This window comes from Prenolepis imparis, unplaced genomic scaffold (assembly GCF_030444845.1).
Source record: "Prenolepis imparis isolate NDT839.2.m4 unplaced genomic scaffold, iyPreImpa1.0 SCAF_12, whole genome shotgun sequence".
Taxonomy (NCBI): domain Eukaryota; kingdom Metazoa; phylum Arthropoda; class Insecta; order Hymenoptera; family Formicidae; genus Prenolepis; species Prenolepis imparis.
Window position 1 is genome coordinate 3,080,777 of NW_028141170.1, and position 13,063 is coordinate 3,093,839.

Here is a 13,063-nt window from a genome sequence, read left to right on the forward strand (position 1 = left end):
CACAATTAATTTTAAACGAGCGATGGTGCAATAAACGGTCTAAAATAATTCGCAGAGAAAGTGTCGAATCTCGAGGATGCGTTTCGACGGAGATGCACTCGCGGCAGATGTCAACGCGTGAGTTATGTCAATGTCAATCATACCTGATAATGTATGAGACGAGGGAAATCATGACGAGTGACCGGAAGAAGAAGAGGCTGATCGCGACACAGACGCTACACAAGTGAGACTGAATCTCCGCCGCGATTCTCGGTAAGCCCTCTCTTTCCGTCCGTCGTCCTTCATCATCGCCCTCCTCTTCGCAACCCTTCTCCTCGCGACCCTCCGCTTCGCAACCCCTGACCGCCTCACTAGCGCTCGAACACGCCGCCTCCCCCGGCTGACAACGGGAATTGAGGGAACTCTCGAATTTCGCGTAGGATCCTAAACGAGTCCGACCGAATTTTCTGGATTCTACAAATTCGTAATCGATCACCGGATGGACCCTTTTTTAACGCACTCGTATTAACCCTTTTTACAAACGTCGGAAAACTTTCGAGAGGGAAAGAGAGAGTGTGTGGGATGGAAATTGGTCCAGAATTTTGGTAACCAAAATCGAGATTAAAAAGCTTTAAAGTTAATGGGACATAAATTAATCAAGCTTCGTGAAATCAAAGAAATGATAGCAATACGAATAATGCATTGATAGATATATATAAGTTTGAAAGCTTTTAATATTTACGTCGAAGAAACTCTTTCAAAACAGATTCAGAAAATAGCTTGTTAATTACAAGAGTTGGGAATTTCTATATTTAAAATAATAATTTAACCAATAAATATAATTTTTGGATACTGATAATAATTAAGCATAGATATTAATACAAAAAATCGGTGAAATACTATCATTCAATTGTTGACTGTTTTTTGCTATTAGATGTTATATTTGACGAAAGAAATTTTTGAGATTCTAATGATGATTTAGTTTCGCCATTAATACTCCAATTAGTTAGTAAATGAATAATCAACTTTCTTCTATAAAATGACAAAACAATAAAATAATATTTGTGATGCTTTAGCTAAAACTGCTTACAATATATATATATATATATATATATATATATATATATATATATATATATAGTTAAACTGCAGTGTCACTTATTAGTTTTTTTTTACACTCTCAATTCTCGTTTTAATCCCGACAATTATCCATTTCATTCTATCATGCAAAAATGTGTACCATCACCATAAAAATATACAAAAAAATCTACTGGAAAAAACGACGTGCAATTTCCATCGCTATCTCTGTCTTTCCTCCCCCTTCCTCTTCTGTCTCTTTCTCTCATTTTCTCTGTCTTTTTTTCGGTATCGTATATGTTCTCTCTCTCGTCTCGTTTTCCCCGTCACCAGCATCCCCTCCATGGAAACTTCCTCCAAACTTATCCCCTCCATCGTATACAAACCCCCTTGACAGCAGAGATCGCGTGCACGAGGGCGCATGCACTACCCTCGAGGAATCAATAGACTGTCCCGGTCACGTGAATCGCGAGCTGGAGGAGGGCAGACGAAGGGGGAGAGCAAGAGAGGGATCGAGGATCTAAGCGAGTCTAGGAGGGATTGAGGACGAGAACCGAGAAAGGGGAAGGGAGGAAACGGCGGCTGGTCGCGGAGGGTCGCCCGAGGGTTTGTTGACGATTATACAGCGCGCGTATGTGGGTAAACAGCGACACGAGTCCGTCCGATGGAAATGCATAATGTAAGCATCCCCTGCTCATTGCCGAGTGGACGAAAAGGGCACGCGCGGGGGGATAGATGGGCAATGGAATGATGGTTATTGCGCACCATCTCCGCGACGAGATACCTCGGACGCACAAACGATCGAGACGCGGCGTCTATCTTAACCCTCCCTCCCTTCTCCTACGGATGCACTGACTAGGGGTTGAAATGCGCGTCGAGTCTAACCGTCATTACAATTTCGGAGAGACGCACACAGTTGACGTAAATGTCTGAAATTATAGTATTTCGCGTTTCTATGATCAACGGTTTTTTTTTCTTTTATTTATCGTTCTTTTCTGTCTCTAATTATTCCTATGAATAATTAATATATTTACGTTTTAAAGCATATTTTAAGCATATTTTTGATAATATCTCGTATTTTTTTACGTTTGAAATATTTACATGCATACATACGCGATTACTTTGTATAAATATGTATGGAGTAAGAAATTAAACATTATGTTTTAATGGAAGAAGAATTTTCTCCCCCTTTCTCTTTTTGATAAATAAAATATTACTTTTACAAAAATCTCAAGAAAATAGATTTTAAGATTCTTGTTTCGGCATTTTTAGATTTTCTACATTTACTTTTACATCTCTTTAATTAAAATTATGCATGATTAAATTAAATTTAATTAAATTTAATTACATTTAACAAGACGAAGATTAAATCAAAGATTAAATCGTGCATCGGGGAATTAATCCACTAGCTTGATCACCTGATCATATAACATTCCGCTTACTCGAGAGACGTATGATTTAATTAGCTGACAAATACAATTATTTATTCATTTAAACAGTTCACAACTTCCTCACATTATGACGGTTAAATTTGTATAAATGCATATAGATAAAGAGGCTTAAAAGAACTGTGTTTTTCTGATTGAATTGTTTTTTTGTCAAAATTTAAATTGATATCTTTTTATAAATTTTCTTGATGATTTTCAAATTTTTTTTATCAATTAATGTTTAAACTAAAATGATATTAAAATTTAACGTATTTTAAATTGAAGATAGAGCTCACTAAAATTTTGCTTTGTCATTCGCTATGAATAACTGCATGGCGTTTTACGGAATTAAAATATAAATTTTTTGAGCCTAAACCTTTGTGCAACGCGTGGCATCGATTGCGTTCAAACTGCGTAATTTTCACGAGGGGATGCGTGACCTTCAACTTCAAATCCTTTTCTGCAGGAAGGGATCCGGCCCTCCCTGTTCGTCCTCGAGACCCCATTAAAGCCAACGAATCCCATGAATGGAATAGTGACTTCATTCCTCTCGTCATTCTGGGAATCTACGCAGCAACGCGTTACGTAATATTTCCCAGACTTTTTTATCGTTTTTTTTATACTCTTGCCTTTATTTTTAATTTTGACGAATCAACTTATTTACATATTAAAATTATCGATTTCACTAATTAACTGATCGGTGATTTATTATTATATGTATATAATTAATTATCTAGATATCGAACACATTTGATCAAAATGTCCCTCCTATTTAAATAATTCCTCGCTCAAACTAAAAAAAAATTTACTATTTATAAATAATTATTTATCAATAATAAAAAAACTATTAATAAAAAATTATTATCGAGTAATTGTTGAATGAAAATAATTTGACATATGCAATGTGTTGAAATTTAATTGGACCTAATAAATAAATAAAACAAGTTGTACGTACTTTTTTTAACTACAATATTATGTACGAGTATATTGTGTATGAGTATTATATTATATGTATGAAAATATTTATATCAAAATATACTTTATTATATAGAAAATAAATAATATTTATCATAACTTCACCGAAACGCAGAATTTCATAACTTGCAAAAGACGTGACAACGAATATTCTTTTAAAATTAATTTTACGCGTTTTCTCGCGTTTTCTTAAAAGTAATGTGATTTCAGGATTAATAATCAAATAAAATAAAATAATATGAATAAAATAAAATATGACACGCGAGCATATTTAAATTTCGAGCGATTTTTTGCAAATCTCCTATCTTATCTCTTACAAATTCGCGAAAAATTTCGTTTCACCCTCAAGCACGTTTTGCCGTTCGTTGTCAGCGAATGTATTAGTGATGGGAATAGAACACGTGCGGACAATGACCCCGTATGCAGCGTTGCGCATATGCACGTAACTAGCGAGTGCATGCATATATACATGCATATGCCGTCACTTGGATAGCGAGCTTTTCGTACTACGTGCATGTATCGATTAAATGTATATGACGCTTCGCGATGCAAATTAATGAGGAATGCGACTCAAACGTGAGATTAATCAACATTAATATTTGCCGGGCGATCTCTTTCAAATATGCTATTACTTTTCCCTTATAATATAAGCTAATATAAGCTACACAGAGAGAATTTTCTCTTATCCTGAAAATCACAGTAATCGTGGGACAATATGATATGGAAAGAATTTTATGAGAATTTCTCTGATTAATATTTATCACAATAAAAATAATAATATCTATTACAATAGAATATAAAATATGTTTGATTAATATTTTACTATGCAGTTTAGTAAAATTAATCAAACATATTTTATTGTGATTGATATTATTGTTTTTATTGTGATAAATTAGATATTAATCAGAAAAATTCTCATAAAATTCTTTCCATACCATATTATCCCACGATTACCATGATTTTTTCAGGGTAAATTCTAAGAGAACATTCTCTCGATGTATAAGTAATATAGCTATACTAACTGTTGTTAGAAAAGTGTGAAAACTGCAATATGATAACAAATTTTATATGAGATAATATATAATATAATCGTCCCTTATTTCTCAAATTTTCGTTGATTGAATAAAATTATAGAATCATTACATGTTATATAATATAATACATTTGCGGAAATTTATGTTTATAGTTACAATCATATTTCATTTCATTTCCTCGACATTCAAAATCACGCAAAATTGTTCGTAAATTATTATTATAAAATGATTCTCCAAACATGAATCAACATTCATATAGAAATCGTTCGATCTGTTATATATTTTAATATTACAGATATTATATTTGCACGATATAAAAATATTGTTGCCATCCAAATATAAACATTTGCAGAAAGCAAATCTCTACATATTGTTAAAGTTCCATTGAATTCGATACATTCTCAGATTTTTTCTGTGTTTATTTTTTTTAATACAATTATCTCTCTGATTTATTATATACCGCGATCGCCAGATGGTTTCTCTTTTATTATGTGTATATTAATTTAATAGTAAACAAAAAAATATATTGTATTATAAAATAATATTATTAATCAAAGGATCAATGCCTGGAAAGTCGAGATAAAAGTTTTTTCTTGTGCGGAGAGATATACATATATATAAGTAGAGAGCATATATACATAGAACACTGAGAGAATAATGTTCTCTTAGAATTTACCCTGAAAATCATTGTAATCGTGGGACAATATGATATGGAAAGAATTTTATGAGAATTTCTTAGATTAATATTTATCATAATAAAAATAATATCTTTTTCACAATAAAATATAAAACATGTTTGATTAATTTTACTAAACTGCATAGTAAAATTAATCAAACATATTTTATATCTTATTGTAATAGATGTTATTATTTTTATTGTGACAAATATTAATCAAAGAAATTATCATAAAATTCTTTCCATATACCATATTGTCCCACGATTGTCATGATTTTCAGGGTAAATTCTAAGAGAAAATTCTCTCTGTGTACATAGCGAGAAAGGGATCGGAGAAAAGTCGCGTATATGTAATAATTTGCACGCCTCATTGTCGCACGCGGATTGTCAATCGTTGGCGCGCAGTGTCAGCCAAGTGAAAGGAATGCCGCGGACTTCTACAGAGGCACACGAATTGCATCCAGGTCGAAGATGTAATCCGGATCGATTTCACATCTCCCGGAGAGCGAACCACGCTCGCGACGAGAGATATCTCCGGAAAAGCGCACGCGGTGCGGAATTTCCCGGTTGCATAGGCAATATGCAATTACATTGCCTATGTCGCGTCTTTGACATGCCGTGCATATACAAGTTCGATCGATATATGGTGGCTCGTATCGAGATAATATTTAAAATTCATTGCCATTTAAAATTTAATATATAACATCGTTTTTATATTGGTTTCGTAAGATGCAAATGCATTAGAAGAATGCATCGAAAGATTTGTTCTGTTTATTTTTTTTAATACAATTATCTCTCTCATTTATTACCGCGATTGCCAGATGGTTTCTCTTTTATTATGTGTGTATATATACTTAACTCTATTTTAATATATATATATATATATATATAGTAAACCATACTATATATATATATATATATAGTAAACCAAAAAATATATATTTCTGTATAATATAAATATATTGTTCTGTTTATTTTTTTTAAATACAATTATCTCTCTCATTTATTACCGCGATTGCCAGATGGTTTCTCTTTTATTATGTGTGTATATATATTTAACTCTATTTTAATATATATATATATAGTAAACCAAAAAATATATATTATAAAACAATATTATAAAATAATATTTTAAAAAATATACAATAATTATAAAATATTATAAAATAATATTAAAAAATATATATTATAAAACAATTGTGTAGACAGTTTAAAAATAATTTTAAAATAATATATATTGTAATATTAACATTCAAGCAATAAGAGAAGGGAAGAGAAAGATAATTTAAAGCATAGTTATATATTTTTAGATTAAAGATATATCATATTATATTCAAAATTTGTATGATAAAATAAACCAATTTTTCTCGACATCATTGTTAAAGAAAAATCATCTCGAAATTGACCACAGAAATGATTAAAAGGCCTTTGAAACATTCTTTGTAACATTTTCTTTCTCATTTCAGATAAGCAAGTACATAAATCGCAATTGAAATGTATAAATTAACGGCACCGATGAAAAGTATCGTACACTTGCAACCTTGTGCATATTCAATTACGCACAATCATTTCTCAACGCTATCTTTAACGGTAGCTAAAAAAAAAACATTGCAATGCTAATCCATATGTGTGTATAATGTAGCTTTGCGTATTTATTTAAATATTTTTCTCCTATTATATATATATATATATATATATATATATTATATTTAATAATATATATATAATAATGTTATATATATATTAATATATATATATTATAATAATGTTATAATATAATAATATATATATTATATTTAATAATATATATATATATATATATATATATATAAAATATAAAGAAGAGTAGAAAAGATGTGTCGGAGTAGAAGCAATTGTACAAGGAATTTATCTGAGAGAGAGATCGCAGTTATACAATATACTTTCCATCAACACACGTCGTATAATAATAATATTTGCCGCGTCGACACTTACCTCGTCACCGGAGAGTTGCCGGACGATCGGAGTGATCGGACACGAATAAACGTCGTCGTTGGTCCTTGGCGAGACAGGTGATACGCAGCCTCTTTCCTCAAGCAGCGAGCATGTCACGGGGACGAGGCGATCTGGCCGACGACGAAGATGTCGCGCGTCAGCTTTAGCTCCATCATCCGCGGCGGCACATCGCCGCCGACACGAATGCTGATCGATATCAAGACAACGGCGAGGAGACGATCGCGGACGACGACGAGGAACGACGTGAACGTTGCTCCGCGAGAACGCCAAAGTCGGCCGTAATAATACGCGCGAAAATCCTTACTTTGCCGTGTATATATATACCTTGGACGGGTAGCAGAGAAGAGAACTACGCACCGTATTCAAAGCGCACACGTATACGCGACTTGTTGCGTACCCGCGTACGTTCCGCACGCGTTTCCGCACCTCCGAATACCGTATCGCAAATCAAAGCGAGAGACGGAGTCGTACCGGCACGGGAGCCCGTTCCGCCATGTTGTTTCGCGCAATTAAAGGGGATCGACCCTTTTCAGCCGCGAGACTCGCGAGAGAGAGAGTGGCCGGCCGTCCGGCTTTTTTATCGACCCCGCCGGAAAACTCTCGACCGATCATTCTGCCTGTTTCTCTCTTCTTTTTTTTTTTTTTTTTCATGCGAATGTTTATTCTTTTGTATGTCGCGAATTTTATTTCTGCAATTTAATCGCGCCGTTGAATCTTTTCCGTCTTCCCACCTTGAAAAAAATTTCCTATTTTAATATATAATTATTGTATTATATCATGATATATTTTTAATATATATATATTATCGTATTAATAGTATAAATTTTGTCGATCGACAAGATATAACCGTTGAATCCCTGTTTTTATGCCCATTTTCCTTTGATACTTCTGATAATTTTTTTGTTGAAATTTCGTTAAAATAGAAGGTTAATAAATTATACCTTTTTTACTTCGAACTTCATCTCGAACGCTTCGCTGGAGCAACGTTCGACGTATATGCACGAGAAAATCGGCTGTACGGCTGTCTATTATAATATTTAATGCAACTTACATTAAAGAATAACGAAAATTAAATTTGCTCGTGCCGAAATGCGTCCTGCCGTTGCAACCGCCGAAACCGTTAAAGGCTCGTGTACAGAGAATCGCGCGATAGCCAATCAGGAGCGACAGCCAATCAGAAGCGACAGCCAATCAGGAGCGACAGCCAATCAGGCGCTCGCATTTCTAGTGACTTTGCGAGGTTTCGATTTATGCTCGGCATGGTGGTAAGAAATAACAGGAGGGAGTGTAAGGGTGCCGTCACATGGGGCGTAACTTGCGTAAGCGTAACCAGCGGATCGCCAATCACCGAGTTATTCCGATAGAGCTCGACGAAGGGCTCTATCGGAATAACTCGGTGATTGGCGATCCGCTGGTTACGCTTACGCAAGTTACGCCCCATGTGACGGCACCCTAAAGCCTAGTCTACAATAGAGTCGTAAGGTCGTAAACGTAAGAAATTGACCAATCACAGTTGAATTCGAGGAGAATAATCGACTGTGATTGGTCAATTTCTTACGTTTACGACCTTACGACTCTATTGTAGACTAGGCCTTACGCTGGGTCCACAATAGGTGATTTAAGTCCTAAGCCTTAAGAAATTGACCAATCACAGTCGAGTTTTCTCCTCATACTTGACTGCGATTGATCAATTTCTTAAGGCTTAGGGCTTAAATCAGCTATTGTGGACCCAGCGTAAGGCCTAGTCTACAATAGAGTCGTAAGGTCGTAAACGTAAAAAATTGACCAATCACAGTTAAATTCGAGGAGAATAATCGACTGTGATTGGTCAATTTCTTACGTTTACGACCTTACGACTCTATTGTAGACTAGGCTTAACGCTGGGTCCACAATAGGTGATTTAAGCCCTAAGGGTGCCGTCACATGGGGCGTAACTTGCGTAAGCGTAACCAGCGGATCGCCAATCACCGAGTTATTCCGATAGAGCCCTTCATCGAGCTCTATCGGAATAACTCGGTGATTGGCGATCCGCTGGTTACGCTTACGCAAGTTACGTCCCATGTGACGGCACCCTAAGCCTTAAGAAATTGATCAATCGCAATCAAATATGAGGAGAAAACTCGACTGTGATTGGTCAATTTCTTAAGGCTTAGGGCTTAAATCACCTATTGTGGACCCAGCGTAAAGCCTTTTAAGTAGGGGGGGTAACAACATCAAATGGCGCTTAGTGTTCCCCCCTTACGTCTGCTTGCCAAGCAAGGGAGGTATATCCTCCCTCCTGTTATTTCTTACCTCCATGATGCTCGGTTTCCGTTCTCTATCGCACGACGTAGTTTCGGGTCGTCTTCGATTTCAATGGCGTCGCGATCTATTTCCTAACGCGAGTGCGCGACGTGGGTCCTCGTGCCTTTTCCGTTTAGGAGTCCAAGATGGTAAGATTGTTGTAGGTCGTGAAATCTATCTTCATCACGCGTATGCGACGTGAATCCTTTCGATGCACGAGAGAAAATCGTTGTGCACATTTTCGTATGATCGATGAGACGTTTATGAATTGTTATATCCGTCTTATTAGGAAAATAATAGTTATATTTCGACGCGCTATGTCGCTCCGCTTTTTGATAAATTCTTCATCTCTTCTGATGCTTTTCATTGCATTATTGTTTTTTAATATTTTTTCATTGATTTTTCGAAAAAACTATAGTTTTGCTCGCGTTAAAATTAATTTATTCAACTGGGAATGAAATGTTATTTAACTTAAATTTGTACATAACCTACCTACGCTTTTAATTATTTTATACTCATTGCATGAATAATATTAAAAACTTTATATTAGTGCATTGCACTATCAGCAATGCAATATCAAATGCAATAACTGTTTTAAATATTTATGTTCCGTGTAAATTTATGAAACGATTCTCTTCAGTAAAAGTTTTTTAGTTAAAATAACAAAATTTTAGAAAAACTATAATTATAAGTTATTATAATTACAAAATTATTGGTTCAAACATATAAAAAAGTTATAAAAGAAAATTATGTGCTAATATTAATTTTTCTTGATTGCAAGATGTTAAAATGTAAAATATTTTGATTTATCAAATCTATATTATTTAGTTTTTAGAAATCTATATTTTTTTATGGAAAAATTTACATACTAATCTTATCATTGTTATGGAATTTTTCTTTTAGGCTCGTGGTCCAAAGAAGCATCTCAAGCGTCTCAATGCACCTAAAGCATGGATGTTGGACAAACTTGGGGGTGTATATGCCCCCCGGCCATCCACCGGTCCACACAAACTTAGGGAATCACTCCCTTTGGTTATCTTCCTTCGTAATAGATTGAAGTATGCCTTGACTAATTGCGAAGTTACTAAGATCGTCATGCAACGCTTGATTAAGGTTGATGGAAAGATTCGCACCGACCCCAACTATCCTGCTGGTTTTATGGGTATGTGCTTTTATTATTTTTTACATTATTTTGTATAAAAGAAATGTAAATGGGTCATATTGAAACTATGATATAATTGCAAAAGTGTCATAGTCAAGAGGTGACCAATAGTAAGATAAGTTTTTCACTTTGGTCACAGATGTTGCACATATTGCACATATTCTGTATCACCCAGGAATATGCACAAAAATATTTAACTTGTACATTGATATGAATATAAACTCATTAATTGTATCATAATTTAAATATTACAGATGTCATTACAATCGAGAAGACAGGTGAATTTTTCCGTTTGATCTATGACGTCAAGGGACGTTTCACTACTCATCGTATTACTGCTGAAGAAGCCAAGGTAATTGTTTAATATCATATGCAACTATTTGTATTAAATAAAGTATTATATTCTACATTTACATATAACATTGTGTTTTACAGTACAAATTGTGCAAGGTAAAGCGTGTTCAGACTGGTCCCAAAGGGATACCATTTCTGGTAACACATGATGGTAGAACAATCCGATATCCTGACCCTGTCATAAAAGTCAATGACACTATTCATCTTGATATTGCTACTAGCAAGATTTTGGATTCCATCAGATTTGATTCTGGTAATTATTCCTCTTTCTGTTCTAATTTTCTCTAATGTTAAAATGATAAATAAATTAACTAATTATTATAAAAGAATGACAATATATAATAATTAAATATTATGTTAATAGAAATACATATATATATATATATATATATATATATATATATATATATACACACACACAAGTACACATATATTAAAATATATATATATATATATATATATATTGAACACAATTCTCTTTTGTTTATCAGGTAACCTGTGCATGATTACTGGTGGAAGAAATTTGGGTCGTGTTGGTACTGTCGTCAGTCGTGAACGTCATCCTGGCTCTTTCGACATTTGCCACATAAAAGATGCGCAAGGACATACCTTTGCCACAAGGTACATGAAATGTATTTTACTTTTATAAATTTTAATGTCTATTAAGTATTTTAATCTATTTCCAATTATAAGTATATTGATGCTGGAGTTATATAATCTCTCTTGCTACAGTACAGATTTTATTTTTAAAAAAAACTTGCTTTATGATATCATTAATTACATTACGTTTTAACAAATACTTCAGGTTTTATTTATTTTTCAAAGGATTAGCTTTATAATTTGGGCCATATCGAAGCTATGATACGTGTATATTACGTGTTATAGTCAAAATATGGCCAAGAATAAATTCCTTCATAATGGTCACTGATTATCGTTATAGATTTTCCGTATTACCCAAGAAGGAAACAACACATGTTATAAACAACGTAGTTTATTTTTAACAATAGTAGTAATTGTTTTCAATATGCAATGTAATTTTATCCAGATTGAACAATGTTTTCATCATTGGCAAAGGCACGAAAGCTTATGTGAGTTTACCAAGAGACAAAGGTGTGAAGCTGTCAATCGCCGAAGAACGTGACAAGAGATTAGCGGCGAAAGGCGTAAACTAATATCTGTAAATTTTCAAGAAAATATCCAATAAACCGAGTATGGCTTGGTAATTTTTAGTAATACTTTGTCATTTTTCACAAATTATTAATCCGTCATACAATATTAATCCATTTTCCTACTTCGACAAACTTTGTAATCATATTATCTTTATTATTAAAAATTGTTAAATTGTTAAATGATAATGCAATGTTATCGAAAGTATTTTTATTTTTTTCATTTTTTTGTTAGCATATAGAGAAGGAGGCTAGAATAAAATTAGATACAATTAATTACAAAGCTATATCGAACGCAATGAACACACATTTAGATTTCTGTGCATTAAAATTTAAAACTATGATAGTTTAGCATCTGTAAGTGTAATATATGTAGAAAGTTAAAAACAACGTTTAAAAATAAAATACATTATATACAATATTAAATTAATAAAAATATAGTTAAGAATGTTTTAATAAACACGAACGAATAGACATAATATATATGTTCTCCACGAATATACTCTAATATATTTACATATATATAATCTATGTATATATGAAGCACATACAACTCGTAACATACTAAAACATTCAATTTATATGTAAATTTTATTAATTTGTCACTTTCAAAAAAGATTTTGTACATTTTTTTTTATTATACTAATATTTCATGAAACTTGGACAATGTTACTGTATTATAAGATTAATACAATCGTATAATACAGTAACAGTGTCCAAGTTTCATGAATACATACGATTAGTATGTACTAATCTAACTATACGATAGTTTTATATAATACATATGATTCTCATTTCATCTCTTGAAATTTTATTGTGCGTTCTAAATAACTTTGTACATATATTACACATCTGTTATAATAATTAAAACTAATAATTAATTTTTTATTTAGAAATTTACTGTATTTATATAAAAAGATGCATATAATATATAT

At 33.0% G+C, this 13,063-nt stretch overlaps 2 protein-coding genes and 1 non-coding gene across 6 annotated transcripts in view; 2 read left to right on the forward strand and 1 right to left on the reverse strand.

Moving 5' to 3' along the window:
• Positions 1-8,243, reverse strand: part of LOC145943719 (protein FAM13A) — a 55,861-nt gene extending 47,618 nt beyond the window's left edge. For 2 of the 4 annotated variants that reach the window (XR_014426565.1, XM_083051497.1), the window contains exons 1-2: positions 8,105-8,243; positions 7,143-7,894 (exon numbers count right to left, since the gene is read on the reverse strand). The gene's annotated coding sequence lies outside the window, so the exon portion shown is untranslated. Of the gene's footprint in view, positions 1-143; positions 242-7,142; positions 7,895-8,104 lie in introns of those variants that run through there. The other 2 variants (XM_083051501.1, XM_083051498.1) reach the window with 2 other exon arrangements.
• A 1,226-nt stretch (positions 8,244-9,469) lies between these two features.
• On the forward strand, positions 9,470-12,195 carry Rps4 (ribosomal protein S4). The gene is made up of 6 exons (XM_083051549.1): positions 9,470-9,595; positions 10,350-10,608; positions 10,863-10,960; positions 11,044-11,215; positions 11,454-11,583; positions 12,008-12,195. The coding sequence occupies exons 1-6, from the start codon at positions 9,593-9,595 to the stop codon at positions 12,132-12,134; spliced, it is 789 nt and encodes a 262-aa protein (XP_082907675.1). The 5' UTR covers positions 9,470-9,592; the 3' UTR covers positions 12,135-12,195.
• LOC145944246 (small nucleolar RNA SNORA16B/SNORA16A family) lies at positions 11,802-11,933 on the forward strand. The gene has a single exon (XR_014426641.1). It is a non-coding gene; the product is annotated as a small nucleolar RNA SNORA16B/SNORA16A family (small nucleolar RNA).
• Positions 12,196-13,063: the final 868 nt, after the last annotated feature.

Coding starts and splice junctions, on each gene's coding strand:
- Rps4 (XM_083051549.1), top strand. Junction 10,609..10,862: donor CTATCCTGCTGGTTTTATGG/GTATGTGCTTTT, acceptor TAAATATTACAG/ATGTCATTACAATCGAGAAG. Junction 11,216..11,453: donor TTCCATCAGATTTGATTCTG/GTAATTATTCCT, acceptor TTTGTTTATCAG/GTAACCTGTGCATGATTACT.